Here is a 19,025-nt window from a genome sequence, read left to right on the forward strand (position 1 = left end):
AGGTTTCAAGTCAGTATTACATTGACTAAATTTGCAGTTGACCAAGCGGTCAACTAACTGACCAGGTTGCACTGAGCAGGATTACCCATTAGTGAGGTATCTTGTTAAATAGCATGCAAAAACTTTTCTGAATATTTGTTAATGAATAGCAATAATCAATGCTTGAGACTAATTGACACCTAATATATTTAAGTTTAGTTTTACTTATTTAGATTATGAACTTTATAAACCATAGCCAAATGATGGTCACAGGTGAGCTTAATTAATTTGTATGCAAATGTATTGAAAATTTTAATAGTTTACGATAGGAAAAAATGTCCTAAGTAAATTAACTACCTGAATGACTGCTGATAGGAATCTGGTTTAACTACCAGCGCCACTGCGAAATTAAGCTCCGAGTTTAATTGCATGAGTTTGCAACTCCCCAACACTGGAAATATATACATACACAGGCCTATTCTACAAAATATTATTTGGTGTTTGACTCACATTTTTTTTTTAAATTTATGCTGAATTATAATAGACTAGAGTCCATCTGTAGGCTTCACTGGAGCATGAAAGCAGCTGTTAAAACACAGTAATGACACTTATTGACCACTGGGAGGCAGTACATGTCAACCCAAACACGTCTTTGAATCTCCTTTTGATTGATGTAGCGCCTATATATTAATGTACATATATATATATATATATATATATATATATATATATATATATATATATATATAAAATAATAATAATTACTTTTTTGTGCAAAATTTGTACATCTTTGAAACGGTAACAACAAAGTGTTGCCAATTAATTTTTCTGTCAATCAGCTTTTTTTTTTCAGCTGTACTTGTATTATTAACTGCTGGGTAACTCAATTTAAGACACAATGTTCTATAAGTAAAAAGAATAGTATTTCCCTCTGAAATGTAGTGGAGTTGAAGTAAAGAGTGTCATGAAAATAAAAGACTTAAGTACAAGTACCTCATGTTAGTACTTAAGTCCCATACTTGTGTGAATGTAATTCTACCACTGGGCAGTTGACAAGAAAATGTCTCCAGGTACAAACTGAGTGACCTGAGTGTTATGGGTGATACGGGATAAGGAGGCCGGCCAGCCAGAGCACTCTGTCATATCTAAGTGGCATTATTGATTTCATGTGATGACTGGCTATTTTAGTTGTGGCTATTATTAGAAGTGTTCAGACGGGCCTCTGTGCCGCCCTGTCACTGTCTGTAAGAATGAGATACGAGTCCTCTGAGCAGAGTACGAGCACGAGTACTGCTCTCCTGAGAGCAGAGGTCCTACATAATTTAAAGGCCCAGCGTGCAGATTTTAAGGGGAAATACTGGCTGAAATTGAATATAATATAATATCTATGTTTTCTTCAATGTATAACTATCTGAAAATAGAATCTAGATGTTTATATCTGCAGAGCATTTCCTAGTCTATGGAGATCGCAAACCAAACACTGGCTCTAGATAGTGACTTTCAGGTTTTCACCATGGCCACTATAGTTCGCAACCCCTCTGCAACAAGCAGCATTGGAAAAACACCAGTTTTTAAAATTTGAAACTGCTTTATTTAGTGTGTTTTTTTTTACCGATTTTAATCATCTGGCCTGTTTGTTTTGAAGAGAAAGAAACCTCTGTGGTATACTTCACCTCACAGTAAAAAAAACCCAGAACAATAAACACTTACGAAATTCTAACTGGAAAAAGTTTCAGCTGGTTGCAATCTACAATCTTCACCACTGGATGCCACTAAATCCCTAAAAATCTTCTACAATGCTCCTTTCAGACAATCAATATTGAAGGTGTTTGGCATGCTTTTAACTTCTTATACATAACGTCAGCATGTGTATGTGTGTCTACAAAACAAAAAATCTGTGATTCTTCCTCAATAATTTTCAGCAAAATCTTTTCTGCCAAACAAATGCTGTTTCCTCAAGTATGTAAAAAAAAAAGTTAAAAATAAAAAAAGGTTCAAAAGAAATGAGACAAAATAAGTCCTACTGTCCCCCAGAAATGACACATTAAAATGTGTATTTTCAAAGACTTAAAGTTAACGTACACTTCTAAAAACTCCATATAAATAAGTAAAACTTGAATAAATAAGAAACAACATATGGAGAACCAAAACAATTTATATATTTCTAATGTTATTCCATGAAATGTGTTTGTCCCCATTTTGTGTTGCTTACACACCTATGTGTGTTACATCACTAAAAAGCCTGTGATATTCTTTACACAGTCCACAAGAACGCAAACAGATCACATGTATGTTGTTTGAGAGAGCGTAAATATGACTTGCATCGTCTCAGGAGGCCACATAAGGCCCTCGTGTATATCGAGGAATGGTTACCTCCTCTAAGATCTGCTGTATATCTGTTACTATCCATCAGCTGAGTGACACAGAGAGGCTCATGTTAGTTTTGAACTCTTTAATATGTCGCTGATGAGGCTTAAATGTCACATTATGCCCCTGTGAACTAAATTTGTGACATTAACTGGTACCCAACTGAACCCACAAGTCATTGTGTCGTACCTGCAGGAAACCAGCAGGAGCTGATTCTGCCAGTAAAATATGATTTAATATCTGATAATGATTGAAAAATAAAAATAAAATGGCACTGGGCCAGATATATAAATAGCTCTTAAGATATTCTTCGATTTCTGCTGTAGGTGTTATCACTGACATGTACTTGTAGAATCTATTTTGAAAGATGTGTGTCTGATGTACATCAAGACTTTAAGTTATAAATGAAACACAAGGCAACATGGAAAAAAACGTAAATAAAAATTAAAAGAATACAATAAAATAAAAGATGATAATGAAATGAGGAGTACTGCTATTAAAATGCCACTACAACATATAACAATCTTACATTTGAAATAAGTACAGAGGTACTACCAACAAGATGTACTTAAAAGTATTAAAACTAAAAGTACTCATTATACAGAATGCCATCTGCCAGTGTTATCTTATTATATACTGCTTTATATACTGTCACATAGTGTAAAATATGATCATACTTTGTCAACTGATCATATGTTTTTTGTGTGAAAACTTATAATCTGAAAAGCAACTTGAGTAAAAAGTAAAATATTTACCCTGAAATACATTAAGTATGAAGTAGCATAAAACAGAAATACTCAAGTACAAGTACAAGTACAAGTACCTCAAAACTTCACATAAGTACAGCTGAGTTACCTTTCACTTCTGGTAATATCGATATTATACATATAAACTTACTGAAATGTTAGTCTAATCTGTAATAAAAAAAAAAAAGGATTTGGGTGTTTGTCCAATGCAAGAGACTGTATTTCCTCTCAAGATGTCTGACCAAACCTTCTTCATCCAAAATTAATGGTGCCAGGGCTATTGATTAGCAATCACTAGCAATTAGCATCACTGACTAAAACTCTTTTTCCCTCTTTGGCTCGAAATCTAATGCCAAATCCGTTTCAGCACTCCTGCCAACCAGCAGCAGAAAATGAAACTAAATATCCTCAGTACATCCTGTCCCAGACTGAGAGCACAAGACAGTCAGAGGGAGCCACACTACTGAAGCAAAGAAAAACTGCATACTGTCAGTTACAATCGAAACTTGATATCCTCTGTTATTTCAATATTTCAAGTTTCACTGTTCACGAGTTTCACAGTTGGTGCATGACTTTGATCAAGACTGAAACTTTGAGGCTGAATCCTGCTGACTTTGATGTTCACCTGACTTTTTCTTTGTGTTAAGATTAAGTTCATATTTGTGATTACGGCGCAGATGTCTTTATAAGTATTAGATGGATGGAACAAAATGTGTTTCAGCCATGCAAACCTCCATCAGAATTAATTTAAATCTGGGTATTCCTTCACTTTTCGTCTGACTCCATTATCAGGTCAAAACGGACTTTGGTTTATAACCAAAGGCTACCTGCAATACCGACGACATTCACATCAGCTTCAAGTCGGTGGCTTGCCGTCTTCAGTCATTTCAATGAGGGAAGGTTTCCAGCACAGTGGTAGGAGTATGAAGCAGTTGCCGCCAACATGCATGTGCAAAGATATTTCTCTGCAGCGCAGATTTCACCATGTTGAACTTTTGGCGGTTGCTGCCTGGGTTTGGCCGATCAAATAGTGTGCATGGAGTTACAGTGCTAGCAATATATAAGGACAACCAGACGAAAAACTGGGCCTGGGATAACAATTCCATCAAACCTCAGATGACTGGTAAACTGTCAAAATATGTAGGAATCATCTGTAATGAATGTGATTTCCACTCCTCTATATGCCATACTACAGTACACAGTACATCTACATATTACATTTTACATATCCCTCTGCTCTTTACGTTCCGGGATGCTGCTACCATGATGTCAACAGATGCACATGTTGGGATGACGCTGCACGTGTTTATGTTCACACAGCACAAGCACATGGCAGCCAACACCGGGCGGTCAACAAACACACATGCTGGGCACTGATGGTTAGAATTAGGGGAAAGAGGCACATGGTAAAATACAAATTCAAACAGTAAGCGAACACCAGACTCCTGCAAGAAAGTCTGGTAAATTGTGTGCCAAACACTGCCAGCTGGGTGTTTTTTTGTCTGAACAGCAAGAGCTGAAAAATGCTCAACTTTAGGTAAAAACACTGCGCTCAATAATGTCATTTCAGCCATCCAGTCACAGCGAAGGAGGGACAGACAACATACCACATCTGAGCAACTGAACAAGAGTGCTGAACAACAACAAGACTGTTAAACTGTTAATATAAAGAATATGTCATATACATGTTTACTTCCGGGGAATATTCTGCATCATAGCAAGCAGACGCAGCGAAAGCTTCTCAGATGAAATAACGCTGTGCCTCCAAAGTGCTCTCAAACGCTCCCAGCCAGGCATTTCTTAACACGTGCCTGGCATTTTTGGCTAAAAAAAAAACAAAAAACACTTTGGCAGACAGAGGGCCTCAGTTTAGTTTTTAGTTTGCAACCTCACCACTAGATGCCACTAAATCCACAAACTGGACCTTTAACCTGAAATTATATTTCAATATGAAATGCATTTCTGGCTGCTTGCCTGGATAATTTACTCTCTTTAAGATTACGGTTAATTTGTTTTTATAGCATTTCTATTCTCATTGAGATGTGACCCTCAAAAGACCCGTCACGCTCTCCAAACAAGTCTGAGGCACGCAGTGTAACCGAAGCCTCTGCGTTGATCTTCTTTTATAAATGTGACATTCTCATATTCTCACAGACACTAGAGTCCTGCACAACGTTCAGCGGGCAGTTTGGTCTCTGGAGCTGCCCTCTAATCCTGTAACTCTGTCTGAAGCTTGTGATCCTCTATTATCACTGGCATTTCATGCCGCACTCAGACAAGCTGCATTCAAGTTGCTCTCACTTTCCTGTGTTTCCACTGAGGCACTATCATAAAAGAGCTGCCCCGCCCACCTTCTCCTTAACAGTGTACCATCACCCACATACACTCTGTAATCAGAGTGATTCTGGGTTCATCCAGCTGCTCTTGTTGCACAAGTTCTACATTTGCAGCGCTATAAAGTCCTCCAACTTGTATATTGAATTACGTAACAACACCAAACAAATGTCAGAATCTGTAACTCAAGAGACGGTGACACTAGCTGGTTGCTGCTTCAGTTAATTTAGCTGTAAGTTACCTCTAAATCCGAGAGCAAAGTCTATTCTCAATGTTTGATATGACATCACAACAACCGCAATAAATCTACAGGAATTCATCTCAGTGACACTGAAGCACACTGATGGACCCACATGTGATGAAATGCAGGCCTACAGCACAGTGTACATTACAGTGTGACTACAGCTGAAGATGGATGCGCACTGAGCGACTCTTGATGGTCCGATGTGCCGGTGGACAGAATGACATGTATGAAGTTAAACACCAGCGAACTATAAACACAATGTTCTGAATGCATATCATCCATACTGGAGCCCTTTCATAATAACACACTGTGAAATCAGAGTTGGGCCAACAACATATTAGGTGTTAGACATACAAACAGACAGAAATATAAGCTATTTATAAACAGTGTGGGCGGCCAGATGGGGCCACTGAAAATCTTGGGGTTGCACACGAAAAACCAAAAGCCATAACTGAATTTCAGGAATTCCCTTATGTTGTTTTAGTATAAAGGCTAGATGAAAACTATGTCAATCTGGAGACTTAAGGAAGCACATACTGATATACTTATTTTTAATTTTACAGATAATGTTACTAATTATCTGATGTGCACAGACTACTGTTAAAATTTTGAGTTCCATAACAACTCTGTTTGGATGTCTTATGTATGTAATTTAAAGGCGTACAATGATTGTACGGAACAACATACTGTATTTACCAGGAACACGCCATCTCAAGCTCAAAGGAGACTTGTGGGTTCAGATTTCTCAGCCCGTTCTGATTTCGAACTTGTAAAATACTGCAGCTTTAACTGTGCTTTTGACGTAAGACCACTGTGATTGCACAGTGCTGCTGGACTGTGTCTGGTAAGAAGAATACAGTCAGTTATTATTTAACACTGGACAGCTGGACAACATCTGCCGCATCACTTGTGATCTGAACATGCCGCTGCCTCTAAAAGACAGTTATATCGGCCTTAAAAATGTTTTCACCAGGGGGGACAGTGGAGCGATTGCAATTGTTTTTAAGGCTTTGCAAGTTTTAACAAATGGCTTTGTTCTGTTTGGGTTTGTTTTTCAGAGCCCCAAATTTGTTCTCATTAATGCCTTCTCACTGATAAGTCAAATGTGTCAAAATGTACGTGACCCTTATGGGAACTTTCTTACTGAGCTGTATTCTGGTTCCAGTCCTCTCTGAGTTGTCTACATTTTTGTATTTTTCAGTGATTAAGTCTGGTGTTGTACTTCACCAACAATTTTGATCTCCTGATTAAGAAACTTATTGACGTATCAGAGCCCAGCAACTGGCATCAAGAAGGTCATGTCTAGATGGTAAATCCATGTTACGAAATAATTTTAACCCAAACTATGATCTTTTCTTAATGCTTACCAAGTGCTTTTTGTTCCTCAACCTTACCAGACCGTAACCACATTGCTGCCACATCACAAAACAACAAGGAAGCAGTTTGTGAGAGTTTCACAAATCTAGATCTGGCCACCACCTGTTCAGACTGTGGACGTCATCCTCCTCCATAGATAGCTAATGACATCCATGATGAAAAAATAGCAAAAGAAAAATGCTAGCAACCATGTTCTAGGATATCAACTGTAAATAACATCAATAGGACGAGCAGTTCACTCATTATTGATGGGTAAGAGTAAACCAAAACTAAAAAAATCTCCTGAAAACACACTGTAACATGTCAGGCTGCCAAGGCGTGAAATACTGCCACTTTGTCACGCCCCTCGTCATGTGATATGAGTGCCAAAGGCAGTCTTTAGCGTGTTTATGAGGTGTACAGGGCTTTTAAGTAACTCTAATGTAAACCCATCCACAGCAATGCTGAGAGCTACTGACATGGTGTGAAGAGCGAGTAAGTCCACGTAAAGCAGAAGGTGGATGCGTCAAACTCAACAAGACTTTTATCCAGAAGACAAAGTTCATGTTCCGTGTGAAACCAAAACTCAATGTTGTTTAATGTAACGTTACACAATTAACGTACAGTCATTGCACACTAACGTCAGTCAAATGATGTATTTACATCACATTACTGCGTACCGTAACAAATGCACATACTTCACCCAAAACATGATCTTTTTTTTTCTAAACCTAACCAAGTAGTTTTGTTGCTGAAACATAACCCTGATCGTTTCCAGTGGCTATCCCTGATTCTGGAGGGCCTTAGGCAAAGACGCCCATAGGGCCGTACACACCCCCCTATACAACTGCATTAAGTCTCTTCAGTCAAAAATGCATTTGGTGAATTTTGCTTGATCAAATTTCATAATCTCACTATTTAGCATCCAGCTAAAGGGGCCCCACTTAGTTTTAGGGGCAGCAGTGGTGCTATGTATAGTGCCTTAAAGGAAGGTTTAAGGAGGTTTAAAGTTGTCATTGCAAAATGTGTCCATATGGCCATCGAGGCCCCTTTTCCTGTTCCTCCAATTATGGCCAAGACATGCACTGACTGGGACATTTTACGGTTAAAATATAGACTTGTAATGGAGACACTGTTTTATGTGACCTCAAATACATCTTTAACATTTCTGTGCTGCACTGCAATATCTTGGTACTTACAGGCCACCATATACGGCGACACTTAAATATTGGCAATAACTTAATGTACTGGCCTGGCTTCTTTATCAGTCTGGCTCTATGGTCCAGACTAAAATATCTCAACAACCATTAGATGTACTATTTTGAAATTTTCTACACACACTCATGGTCTTCAGAGGGTGAAGCTTTATCAATTTGGTGATCCACCTTCCTTTCCTTCCTTTAGCACCACCTTGAGGCTGATCATTTTGTGTTTGACTGAAATGTGATGATTTCCTAAAACCTTGGTGATCTTCTAACTTTCTATTAATGATCCTGTGCCTCTGTATTCCTGCTGACTTTCACAGAAAACCGCAGAGACCCACGTTAACAGGTGCACCTGAGTAATCTATTACTTATCATCTATAAATAGTCTTTTATTGCCCTGACTTTGTCGCAACATTTTCTTCAAGCAGTACAAGGTGTGCAATCATAATGAGGCACAAACACACACACATGCATGTGAGAGTGTGACACTACACAATGATGAAGTAGTCTGAGTCACTTGAGACCGGACTGGGAATTCCACTGGTTTCTAAAAAGAGCCTAGCACATAACTGGGAGGGAGGTGGACGGGAGAACATTTTGCTGGAGTCTGTTTTGATTCGCTGCCAAAAGAAAAAGTTACACTTGACTCAGGCTTAAAGGCTGCTGGACACACAACATATACACACAATGGAAGACTAGACAAAAAATTTTGGTAATTCAGTGTTTGTAATGTGTAAAATCCAAGCACAATAGAGACTCTTTTTTGTCGCATGTTTCAACATGCTTCTCTAGATATTTTAAACAAAAATGACAAAAATGGCTGAAAAGTGAAGTTGTAAATTTTATTTCATGTTCAGCTGCAGTAAAATATAACTTCTTAGTATGTAAAAATAACCCAAAACAACATTACATTTTCCCCAAACTGCAGTTCACGTGGCAACAACACCAGCAGGTTTGAAACAGATTCAAAATAATCTACATACAGGACCAGTGTATAAGACTGTACTGGATGATACACAGTATATTAGCTGCTCAGTTTAATGTCTATTCATGATACATGAATGATACCACTGAATGATTCTGTAGGTTTAACCTACTTTCTGATCACCAAATACAAATGGTGGCATTAGATACAAAGCAAACTGGAGCTCTGAGGGACTTGTGCTTTGCGTATTGATATGTGTGGACATTAAATGTGTATTTGAGTGGTTCTGTGAAATAATTTGTATGTTTAAGGACATCCTGGAGCACCTCAAGTATTTAAACTAAACAGAAGCATAATGCCGATTTTTAACACTTGAGCTAAACATATCACAATAATGCTATGTCTGATGTTTGTGTGCAATTCATAAACAAAAGATTGTTACAAAAAAAGCAAAATTATTGTGCTCATTGCATCCTTGAAATGATGGCGCAGGTATTATTTGTGCAATCGTCTTCCCTTCATCAGAAGTGTTTCCTTTCATGGTACCGTGTTGTATGTAAACAGTCAGCTTTTGGTCCATGAGCTGGCCCATCTGCAGAGTACACAATGTCTTGTAAAAACAAACTATGAAGAGCAATTTGTGACGGCTCCACATACACGCTGCTTTGGCAAGTTTTATAACTCATTCACTTTATAATTCAGAAGTAGCACTTTTCCTCTGGAGCTGCATAATCCCTTCAGATTCTTCTTTGCTTTTTGCAATTTCACTTGTCTGTTTTCTTTGGCTCTCGCATGAACTCCAGATTTTACACATCACAGATCTTCTGTCTCAAACTCAAAATGGAAGTGTATCCATGAAAATTTTCTCCACAATTGGTGGCGGAGGAACAAGATCCTCTAATTTAAGATAAAAGATGCGCTGGAGGCCTTGAGTGCACAGAGTCCTGAGCTCAGGCAGCTTCCCGAGAAGTCTGGACAGATAATTGGGCTGCAGCGAGCCGGAGCCGCAGCCAGAGATGTGATCTTTAAGGCAGGTAATGAGCTGGTTCTGCAGGTCCTCCACACGTTTGGGCTCCTTGAGACCATGTCGGTCTGCAACAGAGATTAAGATGTATGTCAGTCATGAGTAATGCTTAATATTTTGATTTTATATAGCACACAAATAACAAACATTGTTAAAAGAGGCTGCAAACTTTGGAACCATTAGGGGACATTTAATGGTTTTATGTTTTGATCCAATAAATTCCTCTTCACTCATTTGATTTTAATCACCTTTAAAAAGTACACAACTCCAAGTTGAATTGGGAAAATCTTTCTACAAAACATTAACTATATTAAAGATCCGGTGTGTAGGATTTAGGAGAATATATTGTAAGACACTGAATATAATAAGTATTTTTTCTTTGGTATATAATCACCGAAAAGTAAGAGCTGTTTATATCTACATATGGAGCGTGTTTCTACTGTTCTACTGTTTCTACAGTAACCCAGAATGGACAAACCAAACATTGGCTCTAGAGAGGGCCACTCGCATTTGCAACCAGCATCATTGCACATGTCAACTATTGAGGTGACTGGTGTTGTCAGTCGTGTTAATGCAGCTACGCTGGAACAATTCCTTGGCTTTAAATGTAAATCTGCTCCACGGTTATGTTTAGTTTGCTGTCATATACATGTTCTCTGGGCTATACTGTACGTGAGGTCGTTTTACATTCTGTCAAACACCTGTCGTGTCAGTCTTGTGTTGTGTAACAGCTTTGTATTGTTCACACCAATCAAACCTCCTCCTGCTAACTGTCCTCCTCGCTGAATAAAAATAACTCTACCGGGCGTAGAGCGGGTTGAAGCCCATCTCATCATCTAAAGGTAGATGAGTTAAATTGTGCTAAAGAGATACTTGACACACAAAATAACAATTTGCATAGAAATAAGCAACAACAGCAAAACAACATAAAGACATACTTTTATAAAGACTCACACAACTTTTGCAGTTTCACTCAAGTTTCATTTAGCCAGCTGTATAATCAGTATTTCCCAAACACACGCTTTTTCTCTAAAACTGAACTGACAGTAAAAGAAAAGGGTTTTTTGCAAAAATGATGGGTAAATTATAAAACAAAGCCTCTTTTTTTCCTGCCTGCTGTGTTTCTGCTGTGTTTCAATTCATTTGTGTCTCTTCACGGTCATTTTTGAGTCTCTTCCTTGTCAGTATGCATTAATTTGAGTGATATTTTGCAGGTGAAGACCAGGGGGCTCCTGATATTTTGGGCCCCTTGGCTGATCATTAATCCATTCATGATGAGAGTGCATGTGTTTGGAAATAACTGAACATATGACTGGATAAATAAGACTTAGATTATACTGCACAAGTTGCATGAGAGTTTGTAAACTGAGGTTTTGATATAGTTTTGCTGTTGTTAAACGAGGTCTCCTTTTCCATGGAGGTACGCGAGAAAAAGTTTCCTTCAAAAAATTCAGGTAACACAGCATAACTATTTGATGTACAAGCCGTCACTTTGGAGGTGGTGTATTTCTGTAAAGGATGACTAAAGCTCTTACCAGTGATTATGACTAGGGCTGTGAGACAGGAGAAGGAGGAAATGTCCAACTTCATGCGATGAAGGCTTTGAGAAAACTCCAGGATTGAGTCAATCCAGTCGCCAAAGCCTCGGACACACTGCATTTTGTGCAGCACGGCCCCGTTGCAGAAGATGAGCTTGTCCATTTCCGGATTGGAACTTTAAAGAAAAAAAAAACAACATAGTTTGTTGATTTTATCCACGCTGGGTGCATTTATACTGTGTAGCCAACGTCATTAATTTTTTTAATCTTTTTTTTTTTTAAGATTTTTTTTTTGGGGATGGGGGAGGGGGTGACATGCAGCAAAGGGCCTATGTTGGAATCAAACCTGCAGCTGCTGCAGCGAGGACACAGCCTCTGTACATGGGGCGCCCACTCTACCAACTGAGTTACTGGGTGCCCAAACATCATGAAATTTTTGCACTCACCGATATGCAAGACGCAAGATGAAGAGTTCGACAAACGCAGATTCCAGCAGCAGCTCCTGGTCCTCTGAGCAGAACTCAGAGAAACCTGGGATGCTTTGTGCCCACTTCCGGATCACCTCCATGGCGGATGTTAGTAAGTCGTAAAACTGTTTGATGTCATTAGCGTCCTCTTTCTGGTTCAGATTGACATCTGTCTCATCGTACTGAAATTGCAAAGAAGAAGAATTTCAAAACAGATGCCAACACTAAGTGGGTAATCATACATTCCCAAAAGACAAAAAAGAGGGATTATTTTTGTTTTTTTACCTTTGAATAATCCAATTTCCCAACGCCGGGGTTTGAGTCAATGTGGGCCCTCACAAGTGAAGCGATCATGCTCACAGGAGACACAGTGGTCGTGACCTCCTGGGCCACTTTAGGCTTCGAAGGCAGGCGACCTCTTCGTCCTTTCAGGCTGTCCGTTCTCACAACTTGAAAAAGAATTTTAATCTACTGTTACTTTCAGTTCAGCTTCACTGCCTGATCAGAGTTCGGAAAAGTGATGAAATTTGCAAACAGAAATTTCCAGACCTGACAACGTTTTGTAAAATTAAATATGTATAAGTGTTTATGTCTAAATAAAGTTTTGTCATGAAAAGTCAATTCATGGAAATACGTTTCATAAACCTATATGTTAACATGTCCAAAGACTGTTGGAAATGTGAAAATCCAACAATTTCTGTCATTACAGTTTCTGTTTGTGAACTGGATTGCATGTTTTAAAGAACAAAAAATTGCTAAATTGTTTCCTCTAAAAAAATGGCTGAAATGTTTTCTTTAAATATTGCCCAAAATGCCCCAAAAAAGGAAAAAAAGACGTTTTTTTTAAAAACACCACCCAAAAAATTCAAAATGGCCAAAATATTTTCTTTAAAAAAGAAGTTTTGTCAAGAAAAAAAAAGCCACAGTGGCCATGTTTTCTTCAAATACTGGTAGTAAACTAAATATAAAATAGTCCCTCCCCAGTGCTTTTTTTTACATGCCTCCCTCTTTTTGCCTCAAAGGGAAAGAAAAGTTTCTGAAAGGTCATTGAAGTTTATTGGTAAAAGCATGTATGAACCCTGTCTAATTCTGGGTTTGTGCTGAACTCACCTTCTCTCACCATCCCCACAACTAAACACTTCTGGAAACGGCAGAACTGGCATCGATTCCGCCTCCTCTTGTCCACAGGACAGTCTTTGTTGGCAAGGCAGACATACTTGGAATTTTTTTGTACTGTACGCTGTGAAATAAAAGAAAGAATTACAAATACTGGCACAAAACAATTAGTCAGATGGCATGTTTCTCTGTTTAATTGGCTGCACAGACAAGTCAGATCCTATTACCTTGAAAAACCCTTTGCATCCCTCACAGGTGCGAACCCCGTAGTGTTGACAGGAGGCGTTGTCCCCACACACGGCGCAGCAGCCCTCATTTCCACTGGGACTTTTTAACTTAGGTGATAAGCTCCCATCCACCTGCTCAGCACCATCGAGGATTCTGGCTTGCTCCATCAAGGTCAGTGCAGATGGGTGGGGGTGGGTCAGAGTGAAAGGATCCTGCTCTCGTACTTGTTGACCCAAATGAGACATATCCTCCATAGAGCCAAAAGTGAAGAAAGAGGGCTCTTGTGGCATTGAGGTGTCCTCTGCCACCCAGTATCCTGGACTGGGTGAGTACGGCCCGAAGGCTGAGTCCCAGTTGGACGCATGCTGACTCTTGAACCGGGGGGTTGAAGGGGATGAGGCTGATGCGGGGCTACCAAAATAATCTGACCCACCGGGAGACACAGCCTCGTCCGGGTAACTCAGCGTGAACGCTCCAGGGTAGCAGCCGTACACCTGGAGGTCGTCCAGCTTGAAGGGAGTCTCCTGGCCTGACGATGGCGTGACGTGGGCGGGGGCGGCAGTGAACTGGCACGAATATGCGTCAAAGTCGCCCACGTGAGTGTCCACCAGGGAGCTGATGCTTGGCAGGGATGGAGCAGAGAGGTGGTCCTGTGGGCTGCTCATATCCACTGCCAGCCTGGAGATAAAGTCTGTGCTCTGAAGCTCTGCGCTGCCAAGGCTGTTCTCGTAGGGCTGAGATCCATGCTGTGGGTGGATGCAAGTCATGGCTGCAAGACTGAAAAAGACGTAATCAAAGATGTTAGAACTAAACAAACTTGATTTTAATATCTTTAACTAGCTCTGGCAAGTTATTGTGGCTGGGCCCTTTTTTGTCTCTCTCCGTACACAGTGTACTGTAGTCATATGCTGGAATATTACACATTTTAAAAATTAAATTAAAGATCCAGTGTGTAAGATTTAGGAAAATAAATTGGCAAAAATTGAATATTATAATATGCAAGTATTAGTTTTCTGTAGTGTATTATCACCTGGAAATAAGGAACATTAGGATGAGCTTCTTATAAACATAAAGAGCGGGTCCTCGTCTACAGAGATCACCATGTTGCATCGCCACTGATTTTTTTTTTATGTGAAACAGCTTTATTTAGTATTTTTGCTAGTTTAAATTGAAAGGTCTGTTTGTTTTGGAGAGGAGGAGACCTCTGCAGAAGAGGTCCAGATGTTTAGGTCCTCCTAAACATATCTGTGACAAGCTGAATGGTGTCGCAAAAACATTTACTTTTAATGTGAAGCTGCTTTATTTAGGGGGTTTATATGTTTAAATCACCTGTTGCAGCTCCCCATAGAACGTTTTTTTACGTCAGGGGCCTGTTGGGGGGTGCTGGTTGGGGGGGGGGGCGGGGGGGGGCAATGTGTAAATCCTTCACATTGCTCCTTTACATTTTTATTTTTACCTAAATTACCATAAACCAATTACAACACAGTGAACCAGAGATTTCCCCTTAGGGAATCAGCACACTGCTGCATCTGCCCCTTGAGCACAGAACTGCACACAAATGAATTAGCATCCTACACTTAATTAAAAAAAAAAACAACTATAAAGTGATCTGCTGCTCAGCCACAGTGATAAATCTCTGTGGCATATATTACTATGTTGTTAATTCTGTCAGCTGCACATTCCTAGAAAGTAAAGTAAGTTGGGATTGACTTTCAAACAGGGCTTAATGCCAAGAAATGAGAGATATGTTACATGTATAAAGGCTACACTTACAACTTGAACTCTATTTCGGTACAGATGCAACTTATTTTGCATATCCATATCATACCATTCAACCTGTATATAACTTAATACATACCTATCTACACCTTACTGTTTATTCCATACTCCACATGGATTCTTAATATTAGTTTATCATGAATACTACTTTGCACTTAACTGTTTTTTTTTTTTTTTTTTTTTTTGCACCTCTGGTTGAATGTTACACTGCATTTTGTACTAGAGCTCTGTGCAATCGCACTAAAGTTTGATCTAATTAGAATCAGGTTTATTGCCTAGGGGGTTTGCCTTGGTGCTTTCATGCATTAGAATGAACACAGTAAGTGAAAATAATAATAACAAAGTAATCTCGAGCAAAATAAAATAAATAAATAAATCAAATACTTCCAAACATATGCCATACGTCTGCTTTACAGATAAAAAATGCACAGTTGTATGCAAGAATGTGCAAAATGTCCACCTAATCCAAAATGTTAATGCAAGTTTGCACATTTTTCTTGCATATCCCCCGAATATTGACACATACAGGAGCTGTTGAAACAACACCTGTAACTTCGCTTGCTCCCTGATCAATAAATGAGGAAGGTGCGGCAGTAAAATGATGCGTTTCCGCATTTAAATGAAACTTATTTGAAAGAAATTAAATTATATTAAAAAAACACGAATATTTCTTACCTGTTGTGCCCGTCTACACGTGTTTTTAACTGTCTGTACTCCACAAACGACCATCAGTCATCCTCAGTGTCTCCCAGATGAGGAGCGAGTCCCTCCGCGTTCAGGTCTCCGCAACACTTTTATAGGATCCGCGTTGTTGTACCCATGACGTCAGAGAAAGGTTCCATACAAGGCCGGGCAGTGGGCGGGGAGATTTCCAGCCCCCGGCCAATCACAGCGCGCGTTTGAGAGAATAGACGTTCGATGACGCACTCCGGGATTCCGTTGACGCGCGTTGCGAAGAACCGCAGCATTGTTCTCCCAACACACACACACACACACACACACACACACACACACACACACACACACACAGCTAAATAAAACTCAATAAAGCTGAATATAACTGAATATTTTGAGCAATAAGAAGCCCATATATCGACAGTTTGCACAAGAGTCTCTTTGTGGAATAATACAGTGGCTTTTGCTTGCAAACTGGGAGATGATTTTGATATCTATTAACAGGAAGTCACACCATCTTACACTTTTTTTTCTATATATAGGTGGAAAAACTATTTTAATGCCTGTTGTCTTATGGTAAAAGTGAAGATAAATGAGTCGTCAAAACGCCGTAAAACGTCACTTCAAAAACAAGTCTTATCTGATGTGTGATGATAGTATTACCTGTACCTGCTTCAGAGGCAGAGCTGGGTAAAGTGCTTAACTATCCCAAAGCTAGTTGTCAGAAAATATGCAAAAACCGTAATATCTTCTAAAAACGATCCCTTTCTAAACCTAAGCAAACCAGCTTGATTTCTTTGAACCCAAAAATGACCCAAATATTAGCAAAATGTTAGTCAAAAGTACAAGACAATGACATGAAAATTAGCAATAAGTAAATGAAAATAAATCATAAAGAAAGTTTTGAAATTTGAAAACTCAACAGCAATGTCTCTTTCCAGAACTCATGACCTGGTTACTCAAGATAATACACAGGCCTTGCTGTGAGCAGTATTTTTTTCTTTGGAAGTATCATATAAACCACCACCAAATATAGAAGGAAGTGTGCATTCACTGATGGACAGGAGGCTGGTGCTCGTGATGGCGTAAGATGTGAACATCAATTGTGTTCTGCTTGGCTAAGCTGTAAACATGGATTTTGGTACTGGTATTGTGGTATCAGGAGAGACAAAGAGAAAGAGACATAGATTTTGAGTTTTTCAGATGTGTGTTTTTGGCCCTTTAAGTACCATCAAGTTCCATAATATTAGCAAGAGAGCAGACATCTCTACGGCCGATACCTCAAACACTCGGCAACTCACACTAAAACAATCAAGACTGATAAATAGCAAATAACTGATTTGAAGGTGAGCTGTCCTTTTTAGATTGTTCCTGCCATGAAGGCTTGCCTTAAAAGGTCCCTTTGTCAAAATGCAATTGGTTCTTTTCAGCATTTTCCTAAATTAATTCATGTGTAATCAAATGATCGCACAACAGGTATTCTAGCATAGAAAAGCACTGTACTCATTGTGCAGAGAGTGGGAGCAAGAGCAAGGGGATTAAAAGGAGCCCAACTGGGTTATTTAATCCAGCCATGTGCAGAGGTGAAAATGCAATACCACCTGTACGACATAATGCAATCCACTTACTGTATGCCTCATAATAATGAGCTTTCTAAAGCATAACATTAGATTATTTGAGACAGTCAGACCTACTAATACATGGTCGTTTTAAGAGTAATATTTTGTGGTGTATTGTTGCAGCAATGCTCCTTTTCGGACATGTTCCTAAAGCAGTAGAAAGAAACCCACGTTTATTTGCACACATACTCTTTGTAGCTCCCAGACCCCCACTTCTTTTCATTTTGAACCCAGAGGAACTTAATGATCAATGCTCCATCAATGCCATTCATAATAGAAAGAGCTTTTCACACTCTGCTGAAACAGAGAGGCCGCACAACACACACACACACACACACACACACACACACACACACACACACACAAACACACATGTCAAGTAGAAATTGTGATGAAAAAAATGCTGAATATTTCAATAAAGAGAGCAACACTGTGATCCTCGCTCTTTGCTGTCTGTTCAAGGTCATTCTTGCGAGAAGATGAAGAGTTAGTTATGTGGCTGCCATCAGCGCACAGACAAAATTCTTGGATGGTACACATTTTTGGCTCTTGAGCCCGAGTTGCAGACTGCAGTGGAAAATAATCACCCTCCCATTGAAGTTCTCTGTGAATGACTGGCTATCTGTGATGTCATGCCAGCACTGACTGGGCCTCCCTGCTGCATAGAAACTGATTTCACCGCTTATCTGATGTGGGTTACCGGACACAGGGCACATTCTGTGACATCAACATCCTCTGGGCGCAGATTCATATGAAAAAGAACAACTTCCATCTATTTTTCCGGAAGTACAAAATTGTCAAAACCAATACAGTTATTGTTCAATTGTTATTTAGATTTTACTGTGTTTCTGTGTGTTGTTTTTTTTAGCTGATGTGCAATAAATGTGTCCTTTATGTGCAACTGTTCTCACACACATGCACACACACTGTACTTGTTATGTATTAACACGTGCATGGCACCACCGACCACCTGTTGCTCCTCCAGAGAGCTATTTTTGAGTTGAGAAGATGTTTGTCATTGTGGAGAAATCCTTTAGTACAAACTTATTGTGCCCTGAAAACAGGTCCGTGTTTGTTTCTGGTGAGATTTCACCAATCAAATATCTCATTAAAGCAACCAGGAGGACTGTGGGGAGTCCACGAGGAAGATGAGCGTTGTTATGATCATCAGATAGACTGACTTAAGCTCCAAATCCAACAGCCGGAAAAAAATTACAGCTGTTGGAGTCAGTTGTCTGTTGGCTCCCTGGTAGTTTGCATACAGATGTAAATGAGACGGAGATGATGCTATCAGTTGTGCTTTGCATTTTTCCAAACTTTAGAGGATTCCACTGCTTGGGCACGGTTATCAATTTTGGATCTTCATTCACTTGTTATATAGCTAAGGTTAGTTCTTTCATTGTTAAGCCTTTGTACACAGCAG

At 39.3% G+C, this 19,025-nt stretch overlaps 1 protein-coding gene across 1 annotated transcript; it reads right to left on the bottom strand.

The window, feature by feature from the left end:
* Positions 1–9,059: 9,059 nt before the first annotated feature.
* nr4a1 (nuclear receptor subfamily 4, group A, member 1) lies at positions 9,060–16,091 on the bottom strand. The gene is made up of 7 exons (XM_042492033.1): positions 15,984–16,091; positions 13,529–14,306; positions 13,296–13,425; positions 12,471–12,634; positions 12,165–12,367; positions 11,716–11,894; positions 9,060–10,248 (listed from the first exon to the last, which is right to left on the bottom strand). The coding sequence occupies exons 2-7, from the start codon at positions 14,294–14,296 to the stop codon at positions 9,992–9,994; spliced, it is 1,701 nt and encodes a 566-aa protein (XP_042347967.1). The 5' UTR covers positions 14,297–14,306; positions 15,984–16,091; the 3' UTR covers positions 9,060–9,991.
* Between the last annotated feature and the right edge of the window lie 2,934 nt (positions 16,092–19,025).

This window comes from Plectropomus leopardus, chromosome 8, assembly GCF_008729295.1.
Source record: "Plectropomus leopardus isolate mb chromosome 8, YSFRI_Pleo_2.0, whole genome shotgun sequence".
NCBI lineage: Eukaryota > Metazoa > Chordata > Actinopteri > Perciformes > Serranidae > Plectropomus > Plectropomus leopardus.